The sequence below is a fragment of the Montipora capricornis genome, chromosome 2 (assembly GCF_036669925.1).
Source record: "Montipora capricornis isolate CH-2021 chromosome 2, ASM3666992v2, whole genome shotgun sequence".
Taxonomy (NCBI): domain Eukaryota; kingdom Metazoa; phylum Cnidaria; class Anthozoa; order Scleractinia; family Acroporidae; genus Montipora; species Montipora capricornis.
This window is the reverse complement of record NC_090884.1, coordinates 4,798,408-4,823,407: the sequence shown is the minus strand read 5'-3', so window position 1 is coordinate 4,823,407 and position 25,000 is coordinate 4,798,408. Positions and strand designations below refer to the sequence as shown.

General features: G+C 43.4%; 1 protein-coding gene across 5 annotated transcripts in view; it reads left to right on the top strand.

Moving 5' to 3' along the window:
* Positions 1-25,000, top strand: part of LOC138038549 (protein argonaute-2-like) — a 55,068-nt gene that overhangs the window by 16,380 nt on the left and 13,688 nt on the right. For 4 of the 5 annotated variants that reach the window (XM_068884488.1, XM_068884485.1, XM_068884490.1 and 1 more), the window contains 5 exons: positions 284-502; positions 1,724-1,852; positions 2,246-2,547; positions 4,581-4,637; positions 4,802-5,075. In XM_068884488.1, the coding sequence (XP_068740589.1) occupies positions 284-502; positions 1,724-1,852; positions 2,246-2,547; positions 4,581-4,637; positions 4,802-5,075 (981 nt within the window). The remainder of the gene's footprint in view (positions 1-283; positions 503-1,723; positions 1,853-2,245; positions 2,548-4,580; positions 4,638-4,801; positions 5,076-25,000) is intronic. The other variant, XM_068884486.1, reaches the window with a different exon arrangement.

Here is a 25,000-nt window from a genome sequence, read left to right as displayed (position 1 = left end):
TAGATTTTCCACTTGTGATTACTTTGTTGTGACCTAGTCGTTAGATGCCATCAGGAGGAGGGGAGAGGAGCATTTAGGGTTAGGTTAAAGTTGGGGGAGAGGGAGGGGAGAGAAAGGAAGAGGAGAAGGGGATGTGGGAGCGGGTTGGCTTGGGTTCATTTAGTCATTCATTCCATTCCTTAAAAAAATGTGTTTTAAAGGAAAATCATTTAGCAAAAAATCCAGGCCATTTATGTTACTAGTTACATTTTTCATTTTTCTGCCCTTTATGCATCTTTCGTAGGAGCAAAACCTGGTAAAACAATTCGCAGAAATTCTGATTCAGCACTTTCTGCTTTACCTAATGAAGATGAGGTGTCTTTGGTAAAGCTGAAACAATTAGAGAACGCATTTGAGCTTCATCAGCAAGAAAGGATAGCAAATCTAGAGAAAGAAGTGGAGAGGCTTCCAAAGCTGTTTTTGCAGACGGAAAGTCCCCAAACAATGGATGAAAAAGGCAAAGGTAATGTTTGTCCGTGTTAAATGGCCAGGTATTTAAATGGGTGTCCTTATGCCACGCTTCTGGTGATAAAAACAAGTGCAATGAAGTAAAGGTAAAATAGAACATGAAAGCTAATTATAGTCGGAGAACATAGCAATGAAAATGCCATATATTTAAACTGCAGATGTAAAATGATTTTGGAAGAAAGATGATCAAAAGAAAGAAACTTGAGAAATTGCAAGCCACAGCTCAACCTAGGCTTACTGCAGTGAATTGGTAGTTTTACGTTAGCTTAAAGTGAAAGCAGCCCCATGTACCTCGCTATAATTGTATCTCGCTAGAATGTTCAAAGCACAATAAAAACTTTTTGAGGATGTCTTTATACAGGAAACAAGTATGTGACAAGCTGATCCCAAGGACTTCCTAGAACTTTCTTTCTAGGGAGAATCTTCTGACCCTAGAACATGCTTTTATCACAAGCAGGCTAGATTATTGCGATACTCTGAGCACTTTATGGCGTCCCAACTTAGGAACAAATTTCGAAATTGCAATGCGTTCAAAATGCCGCTGCAAGGTTAGTTATGGACATTGGGAAATATTCCCATATTACTCCTGCGTTGTATGATTTACATTGGCTCCCAATTCACGCACGCATTCATTTTAAGATTCTGCTGCTGGCGTTTAAAGTCATCCATGGGCAAACTCCCGCTTATCTGTCTAGTTTAGTGTCGGTAAAATCCAAATGTTATTATAGTTTACGCTCCAACTGTTGATCCCCCACAAGGCAAGATGCTGTTAACTCTTGGAGGGCGTTCATTTCAGGCGGCCGTACCACAATAATATTATTATGGAACGCCCTACCACTACATGTAAGTCTACGAGATGTCACATCAGTTGAGACTGTCAAGAAAAATTTAAAGACATTTTTATTCAGGAAAGCATTCACAGATAGATTTACTTTTAATTAATAAAATTTTAGGAATTATTATGTTTCACTTGTACATATTATAATTATTATGTACATGTACTTTCAATCATTTCTACATTAATTATTGTAATTAGATTTACTATTTTATTTTATTTTTAAGACATGTAAAGGACTTTTGATCTTTCATTGTAAAAAGGGCTATAGAAAATATTATTATTATTATTATTATTATTATTATTATTATTATTATTATTATTATTATTATTATTATTATATGGCTGTTTTAACTTTATGCCTTACTGTCTTTTTACCAGTAGATCAAGCATTGAAAGTTCAAGAGTTTGTTGATCCTTTTCCCTGGAGCAGAATAACTGAATCATCAAGTGACAGCGGAATAGAAGGAAGTTTGCCAGGATTTGAACTTAAAATGAGGGAAGAAGCTGGTGAGCTCTAACCTATATGCAATGGGTAAAATTTATACGTGATTAAGAAGGAAAGTAAATAAACTTTAAGAAAAAGAAAAAGCGTTGCTAAACAGGTGTGTCTTAAGATGGTGCTTGAAAGTATAAACAAATAAATGCTTCCAAAAGCTTGCACATGCTTATCCAAATCAATGCCAAATTACGACAAGATCAGCACAAACAAGGACAATAAAAAAAGAAACAAGTCAAGAATAAAGTGAAAACAAACGGAACAGCGACAACAACAACAAATAAAAAAGCATGAACAAGAATAACAAGGCCTGTGACAAGTACAACAAGATTCACAGGACCAAAGTAAATTGCTACACTTAGCATAAATTAAATTGCTTCTCACTGTGTTTAATTCTTTTTCAGATGATACAGCTCACCATAGTAGTGGCAGTGATGTTCTGCTACCACCCAAAAGGCCTGGCTATGGCACTGTGGGATGGCCTATTCAGTTAAGAGCCAATTTTTTCCGGCTGAATGTCTCGCCAAAGCTGACTTGCTTGTATCATTATGATGTTGAGATTACTCCAAAGAAATGTCCAAAGGCTACAAAAAGAGATGTAATGAATGCAATTACACAGAAATACAAGGAAGTGACTTTCCAAGGTCATGAACCAGCATTTGATGGCGAGAAAAACTTAATAAGTCTCATAGAACTTCCCTCTCCAGTGAGTAAAAATTTGCATAACCTTAAGGATTAGACCAGCTTACATTATTAATTTTTTTGCTTTAACGTTGAAACCTAAGGTTTTAAAAGATGTCTTTAAGTGCCCCTGTGATAAAAACAACCACTTCCTTTTTTCCTTCAGATTTTGAAAGTGTGTTTGCTTAAGACCTGACTGGCAAAATTTTGAGCTTTGATTTTTCTCCAAAGGCCGTTTACTTTGAGTGTAAGTTTTGGATTTCACGGTCCGCCATTACTCAAGTTCAAAACTGACCGATTGGACCTCAGACGGTTGGATCCAGGGAAAAGTGACGTCAGAGGTTCACTAGCTTAAAAGTTCAGTGTATGAACGCAGCTTATTATATATGCAAAGCGTGAGTTTAAAAGTCTGAAAGCCCAAAACCCCCATGCTGCATATTAATTATGCGGCATACACACGTATTGCTTTCTTAAACTAGTGAGCCTTTGACGTCATTTTCTCCTCGATCCAGCTCTCTCAAGAACATAATGTTAGTAATGGCGGACCATTAAATAGGAAAATTACAGTTAAAATAAAGAGGTGTCTTTTTGAAATCAAGGCTTAAAACGTGGGCCACTTAGTGTTTTGTTAACATAGTTTGGAAAACCCCCTGATCACAGGGGCACTTTAAAGGCCAGTGAATTCAAGAGTCTGATTTCTTCGCCTTGAAAGCACTTGACTTGTGGCTTCAAGACATTGAAAATCCTTGATAATTTTCACTGAATCAAGGTCCTTAAACATCAAGCATTTAAATATAATTATCAATTTTACAATAATTAATTGTTGATAAGTGCAAATATTTCCTCAAAGGATCTCAAAATACTTACGAAATGCTGGAAGATATTTTTGTGCCAAGTTCAAGTTCAAGTTTATTTATATTAGGTCAAAGTAAAATTAATACAAAACAACGCTAGCCCGCAAATAGCTAAAGCTAGTCTAGGCGGGTAGTGAGTAGGACTGTTTACAGAGTAAATCTAAGTGTGAGTATTACATAAGTAGAGATAAAATAAATATGTATGCACATTGAATACTCAGTATTAAAGACTAATAATAAATAAATAAATAAATAAACAAAATAAGTACCGGTAAATAAATAAAGGAAATAGAATAGAAATTGCGCTTCGATAAATCTACTTTCAGCAATTATTTGAAATCTGATGATGAGTGAAGGTATGCCAACATAATCATCCTCTTCCCAAAAATATTACTGTTGTTTAGACATACACATACCCCGTGCATAAAAAATGTCTCCTTCAAGACTTTGAATTTTTTATTTGCTTAACATCTTCTACAAGCCTTAATATTAGTAGTCCCAAGATTCAGTAGTATCAACACAATAATAATTATCTTTCGATGTATTTTTTCTTTCCTTTTCATTGGCCGAGAGCCCACCACGTGACCTGCAAATAACTGTCTACAAATAAGTATTTTGCTGCCAATAATATTCTGCTCATGCGTACATGTAATTGAAACCACGCTCTTGTGTGAAAATGGCAGTTGGCTTTCCTGAGCTTTCAAAAAAAGATTTAGTTGTTGGAAATTGTGAAAAATAAAGTTAACTCAGTCATCAAATGATAAAACAATTATTGAACGGGTTATCGCAAAATATCATAATTTGTCAGTGTCTCGCAGATCAATTATTTGCCTCAGCCTTCGGCTTTGGCAAATAAATTATTGATCTGCTCACCACTGACAAATCACGATAGTTGCCCAACCTAGTTCAACAACTGTTAGGTACCATCATGTGTTTATTTCATAGTAGCATGGCATTCACTACATTTTCATATTTTCCTCTTCAATCCTGCCTAGACATTTAACATTGGTTGTGGTCACACTTGGGAGAAACACAGTGTAACACCTAGAACTTGATTTTAACACTCAGTGTCAACTCCTTGATGCGACCGCACTACCATTGTTGATCGAAAAGTTGTGGCAGTTAGAGAATGGTTACAACATCTTTTTTAAATGTTTGATTAACAAGGTAAGTTGCTCATTTATTTGATTGTGACCTTCATTAGGTTGAACTTAGTGTTACACTGCCTGGTGAAGATGGAAACAAGCAGAGAAAATTTAAGGTTTGCTTTTTTGTTTTAAAAAGTGAAGGGTACAATAGTGAAGTAAGAGTCCTGAGGGTGTTTAGGTATTTCTCAATGGTAAGTGCTTATGATGTTGCGGATAATTATAATGATGACAAGGATAACTGACTGTAACTTCATGTTTGGCCATAATTATATTTCAGGTCAAGATCCAGTTTGCAGCATGTGTACGTCTTGTTGAGTTAAAGGCCTTTCTGCAGGGCAAGCAAAATGAAAAAATGGCACAAGATGCTCTACATAAAATGGATATCATTTTGAGGCAGATTCCATCCAACCGCTTCACACCTATTGGACGATCCTTTTTCCCTTTTGGAGGCTTTGGCAGAACTATAGGGGAGGGGTGTGAGGTACACTTTGGTTTCTATCAGAACGTTGAACGCCCCTCAGAATGGAAGGTCATGCTGGTGAACATTGATGGTAGGTAATAAAATGTCTTAAAACAAAATTATGCACCTCGTCATACATTTTACAACGCTGTTATTAGTCTAGTTTGACTATGACTGCACTACTACACAGCAGGTTGATTGATTGGATAGACTTGCAATTGAGAAGTTTTCTGTGAGGAGGACATATTATTATTATCTACAAAGTTCCCTTCATTTATTTACAAATTCATGCTGATTATGTAACGTTTTTATTTGAAAAAAGATTTTTGCAAAAAGAATGTAAAGAACACTCTTTTGTTTGTATAAGCACACTAATGATTATCAACAAAATTGTATTGGTTATTCATTGATGCTATTGACTGTTTAGCCATGGTTTAAAATTTTATTGTATATATTGGCAAAAGAATATTCTTTTGATGTTATTGAATTTACAATGCCCTCAAAATAATGAAAGTTGCTTTGGAATTATGTGGATATCCTTGTGGAGGGTGCATTTCACGCAATGCTGATTGGCGCAAATGAACATATTTTCGCATTATTGTCTGACTTAATTTAAGTGCAAATGATTGCATATTTTCTCTAAATGAACAGCAAAAGGTGTATTATTATTATTATTATTATTATTATTATTATTGTTGTTGTTATAATTATTATCAACTGCACTAAAACGGAGGTTATGTATCTGCCTCTGGTACCACCTCAGTTCCCACTCAGCCTGAAATTACTGCAGATGGAACCATTCTCAAGGTAGTTCCACACTTTAAGTATCTTGGCAGTTAATTGTGGCAAGTGATGTCTCACTTGATCGTGAGATCAATAACAGGATCAGCACTGCTGCATCAGCCTTTGGAAAGCTACGCAAGCGAGTCTTCGATAACCACGAACTTGAGTTGGGCACCAAAATACAAGTCTATCAAGCCGTCATTATACCAATGCTCCTGTATGGCTCAGAAACGTGGACTACTTACATGTACATGTATAGATATCAAGTGAAGCAACTCGAGAAATTTCACCAAAGATACCTCCGGTCAATCATGAATATCAAATGGTATGATCGTGTCACCAGTGCTGCAGTTCTTGACCGAGCTTCCCTTACAAGTATTGATGCTATACTACAGCAACATAGACTCAGGTGGTACGGACACATGGTCAGAATGGATGCACAACGCCTCCCAAAACAGCTTCTCTTCAGTCAGCTATTTACTGGATCTCGAAGAGTTGGTGCTGCTAAAAAGGCAGAGAAACAAGGACGCACTTAAAAAGGACCTTTAAAGACTCAGTCTGTGAGATTGCTGACTGGGCCACAGCCCCAGCAGACAGACTAGTGTGGAGGAGAACGGTTTGTGATGGCGTTAAGACTATTGAAACCAATAGAAGAATAGCTGAGGACAAGAAACGCTGACGCTGAAGACGAAAAGCTGCTGAAGCGCTTAAACAGGGGCAGCCTCCTTGCTAGCTGCCTGGACAAACCTCATGTGGACCGCCATGCTCGTGTCGAGAGTAGGGGCTGTGGTCCAGTGGTTGGGGCACTTAGATTTCTATGTCAATGCCCCAGGTTTCACTCCTGCTCTGACCGCAACCAATTTAACTCCACCCCGCTTTGTAAATAGTCAGCTTGTTCCGGTTGAGTCTTTTGATGCTGTTGTGTTTATAGGAATGGTTATTTTTGACACTTACATGTAGCTCTAGAAGCTGCAACCTTTAAACACAACTGCGTTTTTTTTTCCCATTTCAGACCATGTGATGTTACTCTAGGGAACAGTTTCTTTCAAATGTCGTCTTACACATGTGCATATGTACGTACAACCTATGACAAAACAAAAGGAAAATTCCCTTGAGAACATCACGTGGTCTGGAATGGGAACTAAAAGGTCTATTGTGCTTCTTTTCTTTTTTCACTTTTACCTTATTACTGTTGGGCTGTTGCACAGTGTTTTCTCAGACCGACCTGCTTTAAACAGGTTTTTATTATATAAACACCAATGAAATACCAAGTGAGCTTTTGTGCAAAAACATCTTCACACATGAAAAGATCACAGTTGCTTTGGTTACATATAAAAATAGTGTCTTTCAATGCAGTACACGTTGTATCTACTTTAAAAAATATATTATAGTGAATTGATTTAGTATTTCATTGGTGTTTATAATAGGGTTAAATGCAATTTAACTTAGTTAACGACCAGGAGCAAGTTGCACAGTTTGTCTGACGTGGCATGACATTGCGTTGCATTGCGTTGCGTGGCATTAGCGCTAGGGTTGATAAGTATTTTGGGGGTGTGCCTGCAGCATTTTTTAGCATGTGCGTGTGTTATTTTGCATGTGGGGCTTTTCCATGACTTCTTCTGGCAGTTCTAGCGGTCAACGGTTCTTTTGCACATTATGCGTGTGCCTTTGTATGTCCTCATGCATGGTTTTGCTTGGCTCAGCATTCGGTGTGTTGGCGGTCGGGCACTTTCAAGTATTTCTTTTTGAGTTTTTGCGCTGTTTTTTATTGTCGCATAGAGATCGTGTTGGTCGGAGGTCTTTTCCCTTAGACGTGTAGTGTTTTTTGTATCTTCTCCCGGTCTCCTGGGCACGTGCTGTTGCTCGTTCTTTTTGTGATCTACCCGACTCAGTAATGGTTCTTCCACACTCAACTAACAACAGCTTGGCGGCTGGTTTCGTCTCGACCGCTTGTTCTTCTTCCCCTTCATCGTCTGCAGTGTCGGTGGTGGTTACAGCGGGAACATCCTCCTGGCTTTCTGATGAGATGGCATCGGCCATGGCGACAGTCCGCGGGAATTCACAGCCCACTATTATTGCGGCGATTCGGGACAACCCTATTCCTGTATCAAGCGCTCCACGGGCTGTTTCGAGTGTTAGCTCCAGTGCTGATGTGGTCTTGGCTGGCTCTTATGCGGTGTCATCAGGTAGGTTGAGGTTACCATCATTTGTTTCTACATTCCCTCTGGTGCCTACCATCTCTGGCTCCAACTCGGCCTGCCTCGTGAATTGATTCTCTTCTCTGGTTATGTCGGCTCATGCTAGCGTTTTGTCAGGCTTGGGCAGTTCGTTTGTGCCACCATCTCTTGAGAAGCGTTTGTTGTAGGCTCCGGACATGTGCCAATCCCTGTCAAATTGGTCTCTAAAATTACCAGTGGTCAGTTTGTGGACCTGGCGGACTTATTGTCGGTCAACCTTCGCGCAGTGGATCAGGAACCGCATACCTTTTGGACAGCAAGTTGCTGGTTTCTCGAAAACGTCAGTTAGTGGAAATTTTGGATATTCTGACTTGGATGGAGGCTTTCACAATTTATCAGAATAATAAATTGATGGTGGTGTGTGCAGCTCACCCTCATGGATGGCCAGACCTCACAAACGACACGTCATTCTCCAAATCGGGTGTGGTTGGAATACGATCTGGCCTTTCGTAGGGATGCGGCAGCAACTGGTGCAACAGACTGGGCCAAGATGAACTTGGACTTGTATAATTTTCATCTGCGGTCTCCAGCACGCTCTCCCAATCGGCCGTTGGTCGGCTCTTCATCTACAACCGTGTGTACTAGTCAAGACTACAGTTCTCCTACCCCTTACTGCACCTCGTGGAATAATGGGCCTTGCCGTTGGCCATTTGGGGAATGCCGCTTCCACCATGTCTGCAGCTCATGTGATGGGTATCACCCCAAGGTTAGCTGCCCCATTCGCAACCCCAGTCTTGTTGCCCCCTCCCCTGCCAAAGGGGGGCATTTTTAAGCGGGAATACTTCCCTGTTACTTCTTGTGTATATAGTGTAAATAGTATTGTTTCAATTTCCTGACCTACAGTGTGGCATGCCGTGCTCAGTGGCTTTGTTTTGACTAGGCTCAGCAGGTTCACCCAGCGGTCCTGTTCCAGTTCATTCTTTTTCTCCATTAGCCCCTGTACATTTAATCTCCCCGTTGCAGTTGTCCCAGTTTCAAGCAGAGTTGTGTGACTACCCTGATCAGGCAGCAGCTTCCTACGTTCTTACTGTTCTTGGGAGGGATTCCACATTGGTTTTGAGGCGTTGTCAGTTTCCTTGTGTTCAGCTTCCGCTAACATGTATTCTGCCCTTGTTCACCCGTCAGTCATAGATGCTTACCTCGAGACAGAGGTCTCGTGTGGGAGGGTGGCAGGCCCGTTTACTACATTGCCTTTCCCAGATTTGCACATCAGCCGTTTTGGGGTAATCCCAAAGAACAATCAACGTGGTCAATGGTGTTTGTTTCTTGATCTGTCATGTTATGAGGGTCACAGCATCAATGACGGCATCCCCAAGCCTTTATTTTCAGTTCAGTAAGTCACTGTTGATTCTTTTATCGATGGCATTATGGCTCAGGGCCGGGGAACTCTTATGGCCAAGTTCGATGTGGCGAGCGGCTACCGCAATGTGGCCATTGACCCACAGGATCATTCCCTCTTGGGCGTGAAGTGGCATGATAAATATTACATGGACATGGCTCTTCCCTTTGGACTACACTCGGCTCCATACATCTTTACCTCCATTGCAGACATGGTCGAATGGATACTGACTCATAACTATGGGTTTGATTTCCTTCGTCATTACTTGGATGATTTTATGACATAGGGTCCGCCAGCCTCTCCGGTCTTTCACTACAACTTGCAGGCATGCATCCGGCTGTGCTCCATCCTCGGCCTCCCCCTTCACCCACCACGAGGAGCCAGAGCAAGCAAAATTTTGGACCGGGCTCTTAATTAGATTACTCCTTTGACACTAGATTTCGCTGAAAGGTCGGTTACACTTCAGAAGAAACCGCCTGGGAGATTATCACGCTTTGGTCTCCCATTAATTGTCAATACCTCCGTCAATCGCACCCAAATAAAGTATCTTGATGACAAATCCTATTTCCAACAATTCGACTAAAATATAAATTATCTAATTTCTTTTATTGTCCAAGATAAAGCGGTTTCCGGTTTTTGCGTTACAATTAAATGTTGCGAGTCCAGAAAGTGGCTATATCGTTCACAGAGCTCGTTGGCAGAGATTGAGCAAGCGACCGAAAATTTATTTGCTTGAGCTAAACAATCGCTTGAGTTGATTATTGAGGAATAGCATCAAATGAAGATACCAGTACAGAGGGTGTTACAATAACTCTTAAATAGGCGAGGGCGCGAAATTCGAAGTTTACGCGGCAATCGGAGTTAGTCAAGTTTACAGCGATCGCCCCGATCCTGGAAAGGGGTGATACGTATTGAACGAGGAATCCCTTTGGAAATACAAGGAGAATTCGTTTTTTTGACTCTTTCCTGACGAAGCGATGCTGTTAAAAGAATCGGGCAAGCGATAAATAACCAGTGTGCATGCAATCACTGGCCGAGTCGAGGCTGACTAAAAAAGCGCGGGAGTCATTCTTCTGACTAAAAAAGCACGGGAGGCATTCTTCGATCAATAGATGTTTGCATTACGTATAAGGCTTCAGTGGCTTCGGTTCTTGGCCACTTGTGCACCAATGACCCTGCTAAGGCGCCAAGGGAAGCTCGGAACATCATTTCGGAAATTCTCCACTGTAACAGGAAAGAAATGAGTCAAAACTGAGGGGACTTGATCCCTAGGTTATTGTTCCAAATGTGCTGCAACTGTACAGTATTTACACAAATTTCGAGTTCCCGACTGGGTTCTTTTGAGGCCAAAGTCCCAGGTGAAGGGTGGCAGACAATGATGATAAATCTGACAAAATTGAGTGGAACAGGAGTAAGTGCATGAAGCTTGCAGCGATTTTCATTGACATTCTTGTGTATTTGGGAGGTGAGGGGGAGGAGTTGGATTTTTGAGGTCTATGCACAATCACAATCCTTTCAGGTGAAACCTGGAATTACTTCTTAGCGATCTAAGTGCACAGAAAAAGCAAGTTAAAGCATGGCCTAAAAGTTGATGCAAAAGAGTGCAAAATTAAATTTACAGCTATGTTATTAATAATTAATAGCTATTAATTGTGTTATTTATCTATTTTCTCCTTACCAGTTATTATTTTGTAGTATGTAAACAATTGTCAAAGAATAACAAATGAGAATATTTTGCTATATAGCATTAACATAAATTCTTTCAAAGCAATGCCATCAGGCTTTAGATATTAATTTAAGTTACTTAATGGGAAGAGAAAAGATACAAGCAAACAACAATCATCCGATAGATAAAACCTGTAAGTTAAAGGCATTTTTTACTAGCTTACTTTTGATATTACATTCCTTGGCAAAATCTTGCAGTTACAGCAGACTACATGGCTCTCTACACATAAAGCAATATTGGGAACTTGGTTGTGTAGACCAGCAGACACAGACCACTTGGTATGACAATGGTGTGAAAATTGCCCCACTGAAAAATATGGGTCCCAATGTAGTATATACCTGAGGTATAGACTACTAACTCACTCTCAAACTTCACTTTGTAACCTCTTGGGTAGCATATACCTGAGGTATACAATCCTTAACTCACTGTGTTACCATAAAATGTTCATTTTGTAGCCTCTTGGGTAGCATATGTACCTGAGGTATACAATCCTTACCTCACTCTGTCACCATTTCACTTTGTAACCTCTTGGGTAGCATATACCTGAGGTATACAATCCTTAATTCACTGTGTCACCATTTCATTTTGTAACCTCTTGGGTAGCATATACCTGAGGTATACAATCAATAACTCACTGTGTCACCATTTCATTTTCTAACCTCTTGGGTAGAATATACCTAAGGTATACAATCCTTAACTCATTGTGTCACCATTTCCCTTTGTAACCTCTTGGGTAGCATATACCTGAGGTATACAATCCTTAACTCATTGTGTCACAATTTCCCTTAGTTTGTAACCTCTTCATGGTAGCATATACCTGAGGTATACAATCTATTAACTCACTGTGTCACCATTTCCCTTTGTAACCTCTTGGGTAGCATATACCTGAGGTATACAATCCATAACTCACTGTGTCACCATTTCATTTGGTAACCTCCTGGGTAGCATATACCTGAGGTATACAATCTATTAACTCACTGTGTCACCATTTCACTTTGTAATGTCTTTGGTAGCATATACCTGAGGTATACAATCCTTAACTCACTGTGTCACCATTTCACTTTCTAACCTCTTGGGTAGCATATACCTGAGGTATACAATCCTTACCTCACTCTGTCACCATTTCACTTTGTAACCTCTTGGGTAGCATATACCTGAGGTATACAATCCTTACCTCACTCTGTCACCATTTCACTTTGTAACCTCTTGGGTAGCATATACCTGAGGTATACAATCCATAACTCACCGTGTCACCATTTCACTTTGTAACCTCTTGGGTAGCATATACCTGAGGTATACAATCCTTAACTCACTGTGTCACCATTTCATTTTGTAACCTCTTGGGTAGCACATACCTGAGGTATACAATCCATAACTCACTGTGTCACCATTTCATTTTGTAACCTCGTGGGTAGCATATACCTGAGGTATACAATCCATAACTCACTGTGTCACCATTTCACTTTGTAACCTCTTGGGTAGCATATACCTGAGGTATACAATCCTTAACTCATTGTGTCACCATTTCCCTTTGTAACCTCTTGGGTAGCATATACCTGAGGTTAACGCCCACGTCGCCAGTGGAGGGTAGGTGCCCAGGAAGCCTGGGGGCTGCAACCGCAGTCACATCCCCAAGGCGCTAGAACACCCGACTGGCCTGCCCAACCCGCAACCAAGCCACGAGCCCCCCGCGCCAGGCCCCCCTAAGGCACCCGTCACACTTGAGCCAGATAGCTCAGTGGAATAATAATAATAATAATAATAATAACACACAAAAAAAAAAAGAGCACAAAAAAAAAAGAAAGGGGGGGAGAGGGAGGGAACGCCGAGAACCACTAAACTCCTAAACCGACTCGCCAACAGAGCAACAAACACGCTGCAAGCACATTGGACAACGCATGCACTACGCAGGAATACCGCTGAACCATGTCAGCCCCAGGGCTCCCCCAACCTAAAGAGTGCTGCAAACGCTACAAAAACGCATAACAACGCTAACAAACGCCTGCAAAACGCTACTGACCGGACTAGCTCCCGGTCATGAACCATGTAACTATAACAAACGCTACAGAACGCACCAAAACGCTGAACAACGCTACCAGACGGCCAAGACACTAAGAACCGCCTGCAAAACACTACTGACCAGACTAGCTCCTAATCGTTAACTATGTTAAATTTTATTTAACTATATTTAACGCCCACGTCGCCAGTGGAGGGTAGGTGCCCAGGAAGCCTGGGGGCTGCAACCGCAGTCACATCCCCAAGGCGCTAGAACACCCGACTGGCCTGCCCAACCCGCAACCAAGCCACGAGCCCCCCGCGCCATGCCGAAGGGATCTCCGGGTAAGAAGAACCCGGAGCAAGGGGGCTCGGGGCAACTAGGCCTAAGCCCCCGATAGCCCAAACCTGAGGCACCCACCCCCGCTGGTAACCAGAGAAATCCACTACCTGTTACGCCACCAACTGGGAGGAAACACGGACAATGGAAGTAACTGGAGTTCTGATATAGATCTGGTATGCCTCGCTCGACCAACGCCCCAAGGTTTTGATCAGGTGATCCGGAACACCACGTGCCACTGCAGTGGTCGCCGCCCCAATCCGGAAACTATGGCCGGAGTAGGCGCCGGAGTACCCAGCCCCATGTAGGGTAGACTGCAAAAAGGATGATAGCAGCTGCCGGGTAAGAGGACGACCATCACTAAACAAGAACAGGGGCCCTGGAGCAGACCCACGCAGAGACAAGTACGTGCCCAACGCTGTTATGGGGCACACAGAGCCCGAGCCACGCCCCAAGTAGATATCACAACCCGCACGGAAGGGGTCTGTCTTGGAACACTTGATACGGACTTTGAAACAAGAGGGATTCACCAAGGAGTCCGCTTGCAGGTCGCTAACAGTCATATGGGTGTGAGGATCAAAGGCCGAGTTGACCGTGAATTCGCCCGCACCCAAAAACCCAAAAAATGCCAAGCAGCACGCAGCCCACAACATCACATGGTCTCTAGTAGACAGGTCCAAAGAGCACTGAATGACCTTCAGATGATCAACGGTGATAGGTAGGCGCCTGGGTGACACTGGACCTTGAACTCGCTTAATACCCCTTAGCAGATGCTGCAAACGAAGACAGTTGACTAGCGGGTCGGGAAGGCCATGGTCAATGTGAAGGGAGCGCACTGCTGATAGATAGACCTTGATGGAGGAATGGTTCAGGTTGTCGGCCAGGAAGGAAGCAAAGCGCATGAGAGTCTCCTCAGTGCCTGGGGGGATGGAGCCATCCTGGTTTGCACGACCATCCTGTCGGCAAAAGTCTGTAAATCGACGTTGGGCGGATCGGTACACTCGTCGGGTGGAAGGTGCAAGACCTTGGGTAAGTAAGAACCGACACTTCTGAGTCAAGGCATCTGAAGCGCTGCCAGAAGGGAAGCAGGAATAGGAGACTGGGTTGGGTCAGCCTGTGGCTCCAGGCGTCTGAACCGCTGAAATTGGAATCGAGAGAGTGCATCAGCAACTGGATTAGCTTTGCCTCGAACAGATGAAGCTGTAAATGAGAAGGAATGATGGATGGCCAGCATAGTCAAATAACGCAGCAACACCATTAGGTTTTTGTCCCGCGAGGTGCCAGACTTAAGTACAGCCACCACAGACTCGTTGTCACAAAAGAACTCGACCCGCCGAGATACCCACTGACAGCCCCACAGATAGGCTGCCACTACAATTGGGAAGAGCTCCTTGTACGCTATAGATGAGGAACTTTGTGCAGCTGACCAGGCACCAGCAAACCAGTGGGATTTAAAAATAGCTCCATAGCCCAAAGAGCCCGCTGCATCCGATGAGACCTGGAAGTCCGGGAGAGGTGCCCATGTGGGCATGCAGAAAAAACTGAGGCCATCCCAAGTTTGGAACAGTTCCCGCCACCAGGTTAAATCCCGCCGAAATTCCTGGTTAAGCCTAATGGGGTGATCATCACGGCGAAAGGCACAAAGCAAGTCGATCATCCGGCGAAGGAATGTCCTACCCTGTGGGGCGACCTTGCAGGCGTGATGGAGATGGCCAATCAGGGATTCCAGCTCGCGACGTTTACAAAAACGTTTTGCCGACCACTCATCTAACAGTGAAACAATCCTATCTCTCTTGTCAGTCGGAAGGCGAGCCTGAAGGTTCTCGGAGTCAAGTTCAATCCCAAGGATTGTAAGACGAGTCGCGGGTCCCTCCAACTTATCTGGATGAAGGGGAAGGCCAAGTTTTGTACACAGACGAACGCAGGTTTGAAGGTTGTTGTGGCACACAGGGGACGCCGGTGGGCCCAAAGTGAGGAAATCGTCCAAGCAATGACGGAGAAATGTAACCTCATAATTGTGAACCAGGATCCATTCAACCAGGTCTGCAATGGCGGTGAAAATAAATGGTGCTGAACGCAGCCCAAAAGGGAGCACCAAATCCACAAAATATTGCCCACGCCACTTCATGCCAAGAAGGGGGCGATCGTCTGGGTGGATAGCCACATTCCGATATGCACTGGCCACGTCGAACTTGGCCATGAACGTTCCTCGACCCAGAGACATTATGCCATCAATGAAAGCATCCACTGAAACATACTGAACTGTAAACGGGGGCTTAGGGATGCCGTCATTGACGCTTTGCCCCTCTGGGGATGATAGGTCTAAAATGAGACGCCACTTCCCAGGCTGATTAGTTTTGGGGATCACCCCGAAACGACTTATTTGCAATGACGGAAGCGGGGGCACTGGAAAAGGACCTGCCACCCTGCCAGAAGAGACTTCAGCTTGCAAGTAGGAGTCAATCACTGATGGGTGCTCGGCAGAGCTACGCATGTTTGAAGATGCAGATTTGAGGGACACCAAGGATGGGTCAAAGCCTATCCGAAATCCATCCCGTATGCCAGAAGTCACAAATGCCACAGCTGACTTGTTGGGATGGTGGCATAATTCGGCTTGAAATTGATCCAACTGTAATGGTGTGACCTGAGACACCGGAGATAACGGGGCAAAAGAGACAACTGGAACGCTGGGCTTAACTGGAACAGAAACGGGAACTGAGACTGGAACTGAAACTGGAACAGGACAAAACAACTTTGCCAACTGAGGCAATCCATTCGGCTGGCGAGGCAACGCAATCACATCATTCAAACTATGTACAAACACAACACTGGGCGAACCTTGCCCCTCAGTACTGTCCCCTGCTCCCTCCAGGGGAGGGGGAGCGGGAACGGGAACGAAATCCAGCTGAGCGGGGAAAGGGGCAGTTAGCCTTGGTATGCTCTCCCTCGCAATTGCTGCAGTTGTGGCGGAACTTGCACTTCCCAAATAGCCACCGGCATTTCCCTTCATTCCAGGAATGGCAGAATGGTGTGCGTCGGTGGGAGTCTGGGCTGTCTGAGGAAGACTGAGGAAACCCGGAAAGGGAAGACGGCCTTGGTTGCAGTGAGGACGATGCTGGCAAACGCAAATGAAAACTATACAGATCCAAATTCATTTTGGACCAATCCGTAAGGCCCGAGGCAGCGGCATCCCTTCTGAAGGCCAGATCGTATTCAAGCCAAGCCAGACCTGGATATTGGCGGGCTGTTTGAATAATGTACAAAAATTTGGTTTTAACAACGGAGTTGATAATGTAAATTGGCCACCGTACAGAGATTCGAAAAGCTGACGTTTCGAGCGTTAGCCCTTCGTCAGAGCGAATCAAGGGATTATGGGTTACGTGTAGTTTTTATAGTAGAGTAGGAGCTACGCTATTGGTGGTAACATGGCAACGTGAAAAATAGGAATATATTAGTTAAATGAAAAGCGTTCGTTAATACCGTGAGGATTAAGGGTGCCGATTTGAAAGATGAATTTTTGTTCCAGATTCTTGCGGCTTTCCGTCGTACCTAGATGTAGGGAAAGGCCGCAGATAGCCATGTGTTTTTTGGAGTGGTTAGGCAGATTAAAATGGCGAGCGACTGGCTTGGATGCATCCTTGTCATTCTTCTCAACATCGCGAAGGTGTTCGCGGAATCGGTCACCTAGTCGTCTACCTGTCTCACCAATGTATAATTTATTGCATAACGTGCAGGTTATGCAATAAATGACATTTGCGGAGGTACATGTGAAACGATCGGTGATCTTAACAGATCGCTTAGGTCCCGATATCTTGCTAGTGTTAACAATGAAAAGACAAGTTTTGCATCGTGAGCGCGCGCATTTGAAAGTGCCGGGTTGCTCGTTAGTTTTGAGCGCGCTTCTAACTAAAAAGTTGCCTACGTTTTTGTCGCGTTTGAATGAAATAAGTGGAGGTTGCGAAAAGATTCTGCCAGTCTCGGGATCATTTTGGAGTAATTTAAAATTACTAAGAATGATGCTTTTGACTGCGTGATTATGAGGATGGAAAGTGAGGGTGAATGGAATTCTGTCATTCTTATCTTTTTGTGACGTTTGTAGTGATGACTGTCGATCAAATTGTTGGGCGCGATGATGGCCCGCTTTGACCACAGAGACAGGATAGCCACGTTTTTCGAAGAACTGGCACATCTCCTCTGATTTGCTGGAAAAATCGGAGTCATCACTACATAGACGTCGAAGTCTAAGAAATTGAGAATAAGGGATGGAGTTCTTGACATGTGATGGATGTGACGATGAATACAACAAATAACTGTGTGAATCAGTAGGTTTGTAGTGCACACTAGTACAGAGCACGTTGCCTCTAATAGAAACGTTGATATCTAGAAAAGCCAATGAAGTTTCCGAGATTTCCCAGGTATATTTAAGAGCCGGATAAAAAGAGTTGACGGAGGTTATAAATTGATCGAGTTCTTCTCTGCTGGATGAAATAGCGCCGATGCAGTCGTCGATGTAACGGCCGTAGAGTTCAGGTTTGGGGCCGTTGTACTGACTAAAAAATTGGTGTTCAACATATCCTACAAAAAGATTGGCATAGCTAGGTCCCATTCTTGTGCCCATCGCTACACCATTAATTTGTTTGTAATAGTTGCCGGCGAATGAAAAACAATTAAGCGTTAAAACTAGTTCGGCAAGGCGGAGGAGCGTTTCCGAGCTAGGTTCTTGGACAGTGCGTTGATCGAAAAAGTGTTTAAGTGCTTGAAGACCTTCGCTATTAGGAATGACTGTGTATAGAGATGTAATGTCCATGGTGAAAATAAGTTTGTCTTGGCCGGAGAAATTGAAATCGCGGAAAATTTGTAGTGCGTGTGTACTGTCTTTAATGTATGATGGCAAAGATTTGACGATAGGCGTCATAATCCTGTCTAAGTAGCTAGAAATGAGTTCGGTGGGGCAACTACAGGCAGAAACGATAGGGCGACCTGGGTTGTTGGGTTTGTGAATTTTAGGCAAGAAGTAAATGCACGAAGTTCTAGGGGTGTTGATGATGAGATTAGTGGCAGTGTCCGGTAATTCTTGATTAACTATAAGATTTTGAATGGTGTCTTTGACAAGTTTTTGATTGTTGGAAGTGAGATCTTTAGGGATTTTGGCATAAAACGAGGTATCCGAAAGTTGCCGCAAAGCTTCTTTTTGGTAAAGGTCGGACCGCCAAACAACTACCGCGCCGCCTTTGTCGGCCGATTTGACAACTATGTCGTTGCGTTTACTAAGATTTTTAAGCGCCGCCCACTCTTCCGAGGAAAGGTTGGAAAATTTAGTGTTGCGATTGAATTTAAGTTTGTGAATGTCATGACGGCATTTTTTGGTGAAAAAATCTAAAGAGGCAAATTGTCCCTCTGGGGGAGTCCATTTGGATTTGCGAACTAGAAGTGTTTCAAAAATATCTTTATTAGAAGTGTCCGAATCATGCTCTTTGTCGTGAAAAAAGGCTTTTAACTGAACGCGGCGAAGGAATTTTTCGACATCTTGCTTAATAGAAAATTCGTTGGTGCGTTTGGTAATAGGGACAAAATTTAGGCCCTTACTGAGAACAGATTTCTCTGAGTCAGTAAGCGGAAGATTTTCTGGAATTGTAATTACGGTATTATGGCTATGCAATGTAGTGTCGTCGGTAATTTGCGGACCTATTAATTGTTGAAGTTTTAGAGTCTTGGTTTGGTGTAAATGGTCAAACAGTCCAGAATTAAGTTGTCGGATTTTAGCGCGAATCGATTGTACTAAAATTGCTGGACAGATTTTGGAAAGTTCGGAGCGACAATGAAGAATTTGTTTGTCAAGTGTGATTCGTTTTTGGCACATAGCTCTAATTGTAATCCTCATAATATTACGTGAAAAAGAATTTTGCGCACATCGAATTTGGTGAAGATACTGATTTGAGTGAGAGAATGTAGCCGGGTGAAAGTTCGAGCGAAAACCTTTAGGAATGACTTTAGAATTGAGGCAACGGCCGATGAAGTTGATGTGACTACAAAACCTAGTTTTGGCGAAAATGAGAGTGGCTAAACGGAAAGCTAAGTTACTGCTAAGTGTGGGAAAAGGAAAAAGATAGCTTACGATTTCCTGGCGTAGCTCCTTGGTGAGTTTCTTCAAGCTTGGCATCGTCGTCTTGGGTCTCCTGTTAGAAATCTGTGGATTAAAAAATACTAGAACAACAAGGTTAGTGGTCGCAGCGGTTGAATGACAAATGAATGAAGGGGTAGAGCAGCTTATATCTGGTCAAGTCTAACCAACGCAGGGGGTGAGAGGCACACAGGACCAGCTGGAAAATCGTGAAGGCCTCAGTCCAAGTAAGAATATCCTTGATTTCAACCTGCCTGCGTTTTACGTTGGACACCAGGAGTTTACCCTCCAGGAAGGTCTGTGGTTCCTGCTCTCCAGCTCGGAGATTGACTGTAAGTAGATCCGCCAACTCCACGAACTGGCCCTCGATGATCTTCTTGGCCAATTTTGCCGGGACTGGTGCATGACCAGGACCAACAATGAAAGCCTTCTCAGACGTAGGCACTGATCCAGAGTTACCAAAACTTGGCAGGCTCCCGGATACACTGGGACTCGCGAATGGAGAGGTAATGGGGGCCATGAAGCCATGAATGGGGGCCAAGGAGAAAAGGTAGGAATGAAGGCCGGCAAAGTAAACGTACCTGATGACGCCCCAAAAGCCATAGACGAGACATTGACATCACAAGAAACAGCAGTCGATCCAGAGGAGCTAGATGGAGTGACGCCAACAGAAGTGCCAAGGACGGAAGGGGGTAATGGCGAGGGGGTGCTCCCTTGAATTGAAGAGATAATAGTCGGAAGGGTGCTTCCAAGCGCGCGAACAACAGCCTCGGCGATCGAATCGACGGCCAAAGGCGCCACGGGGCCAGAGGGAGCCGTAGAAACCACCATCGGCGCGGGGGACAAGAGAGGTATGTCCTCCGAACGAAGTCCAGCGGACAAGCTATTGTTGGTTGAACGAGGTGGGTTCGGCATGATGTATGATCGAACACCAACCAGCGACGAGCGAGTTAGAGGCGACCACGAAAAAGAAGTGAAAAACGAACCAACAAACACGACAGAGAGCGAGAAAAAACCGCGGGCGATGAAGGACGAAATCCTTTGGCCACGCTAACGGATCGGCGAGCACACTACGGTCCAGGGACGAAAGAGCGACGAGTGAAGGAAAGACAAACCAATAAACACGACAGCGGCCGAAGAAAAAACCCTGGTCGATGACTGACGAAATCCTTAGAATTTATTCCTTTGTTGACCACAACTGGGAACCGCTACACTAAGCCCGCCAAAATAAACGTATCGGAGCACACGATGGTCCGAGGCACGAAAGAGCGATGAGCGAGTAAAGACAAACCAACAGACACGACAGGGGGCGAGGAAACCACGGTCGATGACGGAAGAAATCCTTGTGTTTTCTCTATTGTTGTTTTCCTTTGTTGACCACAACTGGGAACCGCTACACTAAGCCCGCCAAAGCGACGAGCGACGAGCCAACTATCGGAACTGGTACAAGAGAAGGTAAGACGAACCGCAACACGGCGGTGGAGACGAGATGGAGACGGTCGAAGATCGAAGAACTTCTATTTCAACCTGGACAGCGACCGAGATAGCCAACGAAGCGAGAAGAAGAACGCCGAGAACCACTAAACTCCTAAACCGACTCACAACGCTACGCCAACAGAGCAACAAACACGCTGCAAGCACATTGGACAACGCATGCACTACGCAGGAATACCGCTGAACCATGTCAGCCCCAGGGCTCCCCCAACCTAAAGAGTGCTGCAAACGCTACAAAAACGCATAACAACGCTAACAAACGCCTGCAAAACGCTACTGACCGGACTAGCTCCCGGTCGTGAACCATGTAACTATAACAAACGCTACAGAACGCACCAAAACGCTGAACAACGCTACCAGACGGCCAAGACACTAACAACCGCCTGCAAAACACTACTGACCAGACTAGCTCCTAGTCGTTAACTATGTTAAATTTTATTTAACTATATTATACAATCCACAACTCACTGTGTCACCATTTCATTTGGTAACCTCCTGGGTAGCATATACCTGAGGTATACAATCCTTAACTCATTGTGTCACAATTTCCCTTAGTTTGTAACCTCTTCATGGTAGCATATACCTGAGGTATACATTCAATCTATTAACTCACTGTGTCACCATTTTGCTGTGTAACCTCTTGGGTAGCATATACGTGAGGTATAAAATCCATAACTCACTGTGTTACTATTTCACTTTGTAACCTCTTGGGTAGCATATACCTGAGGCATACAACTCTTAACTCACTGTGTCACTATTTCACTTTGTAACCTCTTGGGTAGCATATACCTGAGGTATACAATCCTTAACTCATGATCACTGTGTCACCATTTCATTTTTTAACCTCTTGGGCAGCATACACTGTAGCTGAGGCTTACATCTACAATTCACTGTGTCATAATTACCAAAAATTAATTTTGATATAGCAGAGAGGTTCAATTTTTCATTTTATCACTAACCTTTTTAGCACATCTAAAAGAAAAAAGTCAAGAAGGTACAGAGATTGTTACTGCATACCTGCAGTGAAGATTATCTCTATGATGTCATATGGCAAGTTGTTGAAGAGGCATTTAGAACATGGTGAGCCAAATGGAGCTGGTAAAGATGAATGGCATTCGAAGAGATCTGTTATCACGGGCTACTCATTTTATATCAGCAGTAATACTTCTGGACCCCAAAGCTGCTCAAAAAACTCCCGTAGGCCTAACTATGGCGTTGGATATTGCAGGGCCCAATGGTTCCTTTAGGAGCCACCAAATTAGTTAAAGCAATAATTAACATTATAATTTTTTACGTAGTAAGTTCTCCTGAATTACCAGGGGCTGACATTGAAAAAGAACTCTAAGAAGAAAGAACAAAGCGCTACAGTCCCAAAGGATGTCTATTGTTACCGCTAGTTCTTGAAACTGGTACCCGGCTTGAATTCCATTGGCATTTTCCTCAGAACCCAAGCTTTTATGATAACCGCTGATTATTGGTCATGCAAGCGAAGAAATGACACCGAACAGGCAGCCCAAGCTCTCGGTTTTTTTTCTCAGCATGCGAAGAAACGTCACAAGAACGGTTGTTTTGTTACAACATAGTAAAAAGGGGATTTTTATGTTTCCCATATTTCTTACACTGGATGTAAGTACAACAAAGCAACAACTGATCAGCTGAAAAGTCTGACAAAAATCAAAGTGAATTCAAGGACACAGAAGAATTACTGACAATGTCGTTGTCATGCAGTTTATAACTATCTATACTGACTTTCATTCAATGGGAGCTTTGGGTGGTTCATATCATACCATTATAAGTTTATTTTCAGGCAACACAAGATCATTTAAAGATAGTCATTGAAAGTATTGAAAATTACTCCTTTATGAATGAAACAAAGTTTCCGAACAAAATAGCTTTCAATGTCTACCCTATAGTGAATTCCTTAGAGAGAGAGAAACACTCGACATTGACAATTTTTATTTTTTAATTGGGCCACCATATAAGTTGAAACTCTCTTCTACGAGACCACTCACCCTCTTCGCATTTAAGAAGACTTCTCAGTCGATCTGATCAGTGCTTGTCGTTCCCCAATGACTTCCAGCACGCTGCCCAACTAAAGCAATTTTATCCTGCGCCGTCAAGCCAGTAAACGCGGAAGCTGGTATCTCCTCGTTGTGATGAAAATAGGCCCTCTCTTTTAGCGGTACTGCTGTTAGATTAAACAAATCCGCAAGCCTGGCAATGTGGTATGAATTGTAATCGAGTGCAAAGGCATGTATGACATCTTAATATTTTAATGGAAGGTTTTTGTTGCCGGCTGGCCTTTAAAAAAGGAAGCAGCAATGTCGCATTTACTTTTGTTGTGAAATGAGGAGTTAAACATTAAAGTAGACTGCTGACAGAAGTGTGACATGATGACGAGAAAATAATGTAAACAGACATGGAACGATTCACATGAAGAAACTCTTTCGGTTCTACTGTTACTATTTTTATTCCTGTGTCATACTGCACTACGTGATCTCGATCTTCATAACAACTTTGAGGAAAGGTTACGATGTTATTATTATTATTGACGTGTGGTTTGGGATCACGTTGCCTTTTCACACCTTCGTTCCTGGACTGTGAGAAAAAGTATTCTAGGAATTCAACCTAACGTTCAAAATTCTTTGATGGACCGCGCAAAAATTTGGCCAGCTCTGGCTCCTCGTGTAAGGTGGCGGGCCCCACTACACGCCTATCCATCCTTGGCATTGAGCTGGACTCAATGACACTACAGGCCCGGCTGCCAGTGGAGAAGAGAGATAGGATCATTGCTCTGTTAGATACATGGCCAGCTAAGCGTTTCTGCAAATGTCACGAGTTGGAGTCGCTTCTTGGTCAACTCCACCATATCTGTAAGATTGCCCACCAGGGGAGGACATTTATCCGCCGGATGATTAACTTGTTATTAATTTTACATTCTCGCGTGACGACCATCCTATTCGCCTAAACTGGGCGTTTCATATGGACCTGACTTGGTGGCGGGTATTGTTTCAGAGCTTAGATGGTCTTAGTTTCTTGTTGATGCCTGCTTCAGGGCCCGTCTCCATGACTTCCAAGTCTTGTCAGATGCCACAGGCTCCCTGGGCTTTGGAGCGATTTTCAACAGCCAATGGTTTTTTGGTACATGGTTGGCTTTTCAACAACCTCTATCTATTGCTTATAAGGAACTGCTTCTGATTGTTGTGGCAGCACATTTGTGGGGTTCTCAGTGGTCTTTGCGGCAGGTTGAGTTCCTATGTGATAACGAGTCAGTGGTGGCTGTATTGTCGTCAGGTACCTGCAGAGATGCAGACTTAATGGTTTTGTTGCATTACTTGGCATTGTTGGCAGTGCACCATTCATTTTTTTTAACAGTGTCATCAGTTCGTGGAAAAGCTAACCTTGTTTTGGATTCTCTCTCTCGTTTCCAGTTGCAGCGCTTTCGGCACCTGGCCCCACAAACCGCGGAAACTCCAACGCCAATTCCTCCAGCTCTCCTGACAGCGAGATGCCAGTTTTGTCTCACTCAGGGCCTCGCTCCATCTACATGTCAGGTTTACTTATCCGCCCAGCATTGCTATGCTGAGTTCTGCCGTCAGGGGGGCTTTTTGAGTCCAGAGGGGGCCCTTGTGCCAGACGACGAACAGTCACTTATGCGTTTTGCATCACTGTTGGCCGATAATCTTCACCACTCATCCATCAAGGTATACCTCAGTGCAGTGCGGTCCCTTCACATTGACAATGGTTTACCTGATCCCCTGGTCAACTGTCTACAGGTGCAGCATTTATTGAGGGATATAAAGCGTGTACAGTGTTCGTCTCCCCGACTCGCCTCCTGATTACGATTGATCTCCTTCAGATCATTCAGCGTTGCTTAGACTTGAAGTTCCATGACCATGTCATGCTCTGGGCGGCGTGTTGCCTGGGGTTTTTTGGTTTCTTGCGTGCAAGCGAGTTCACCACTAATTCTTTATTTGACCC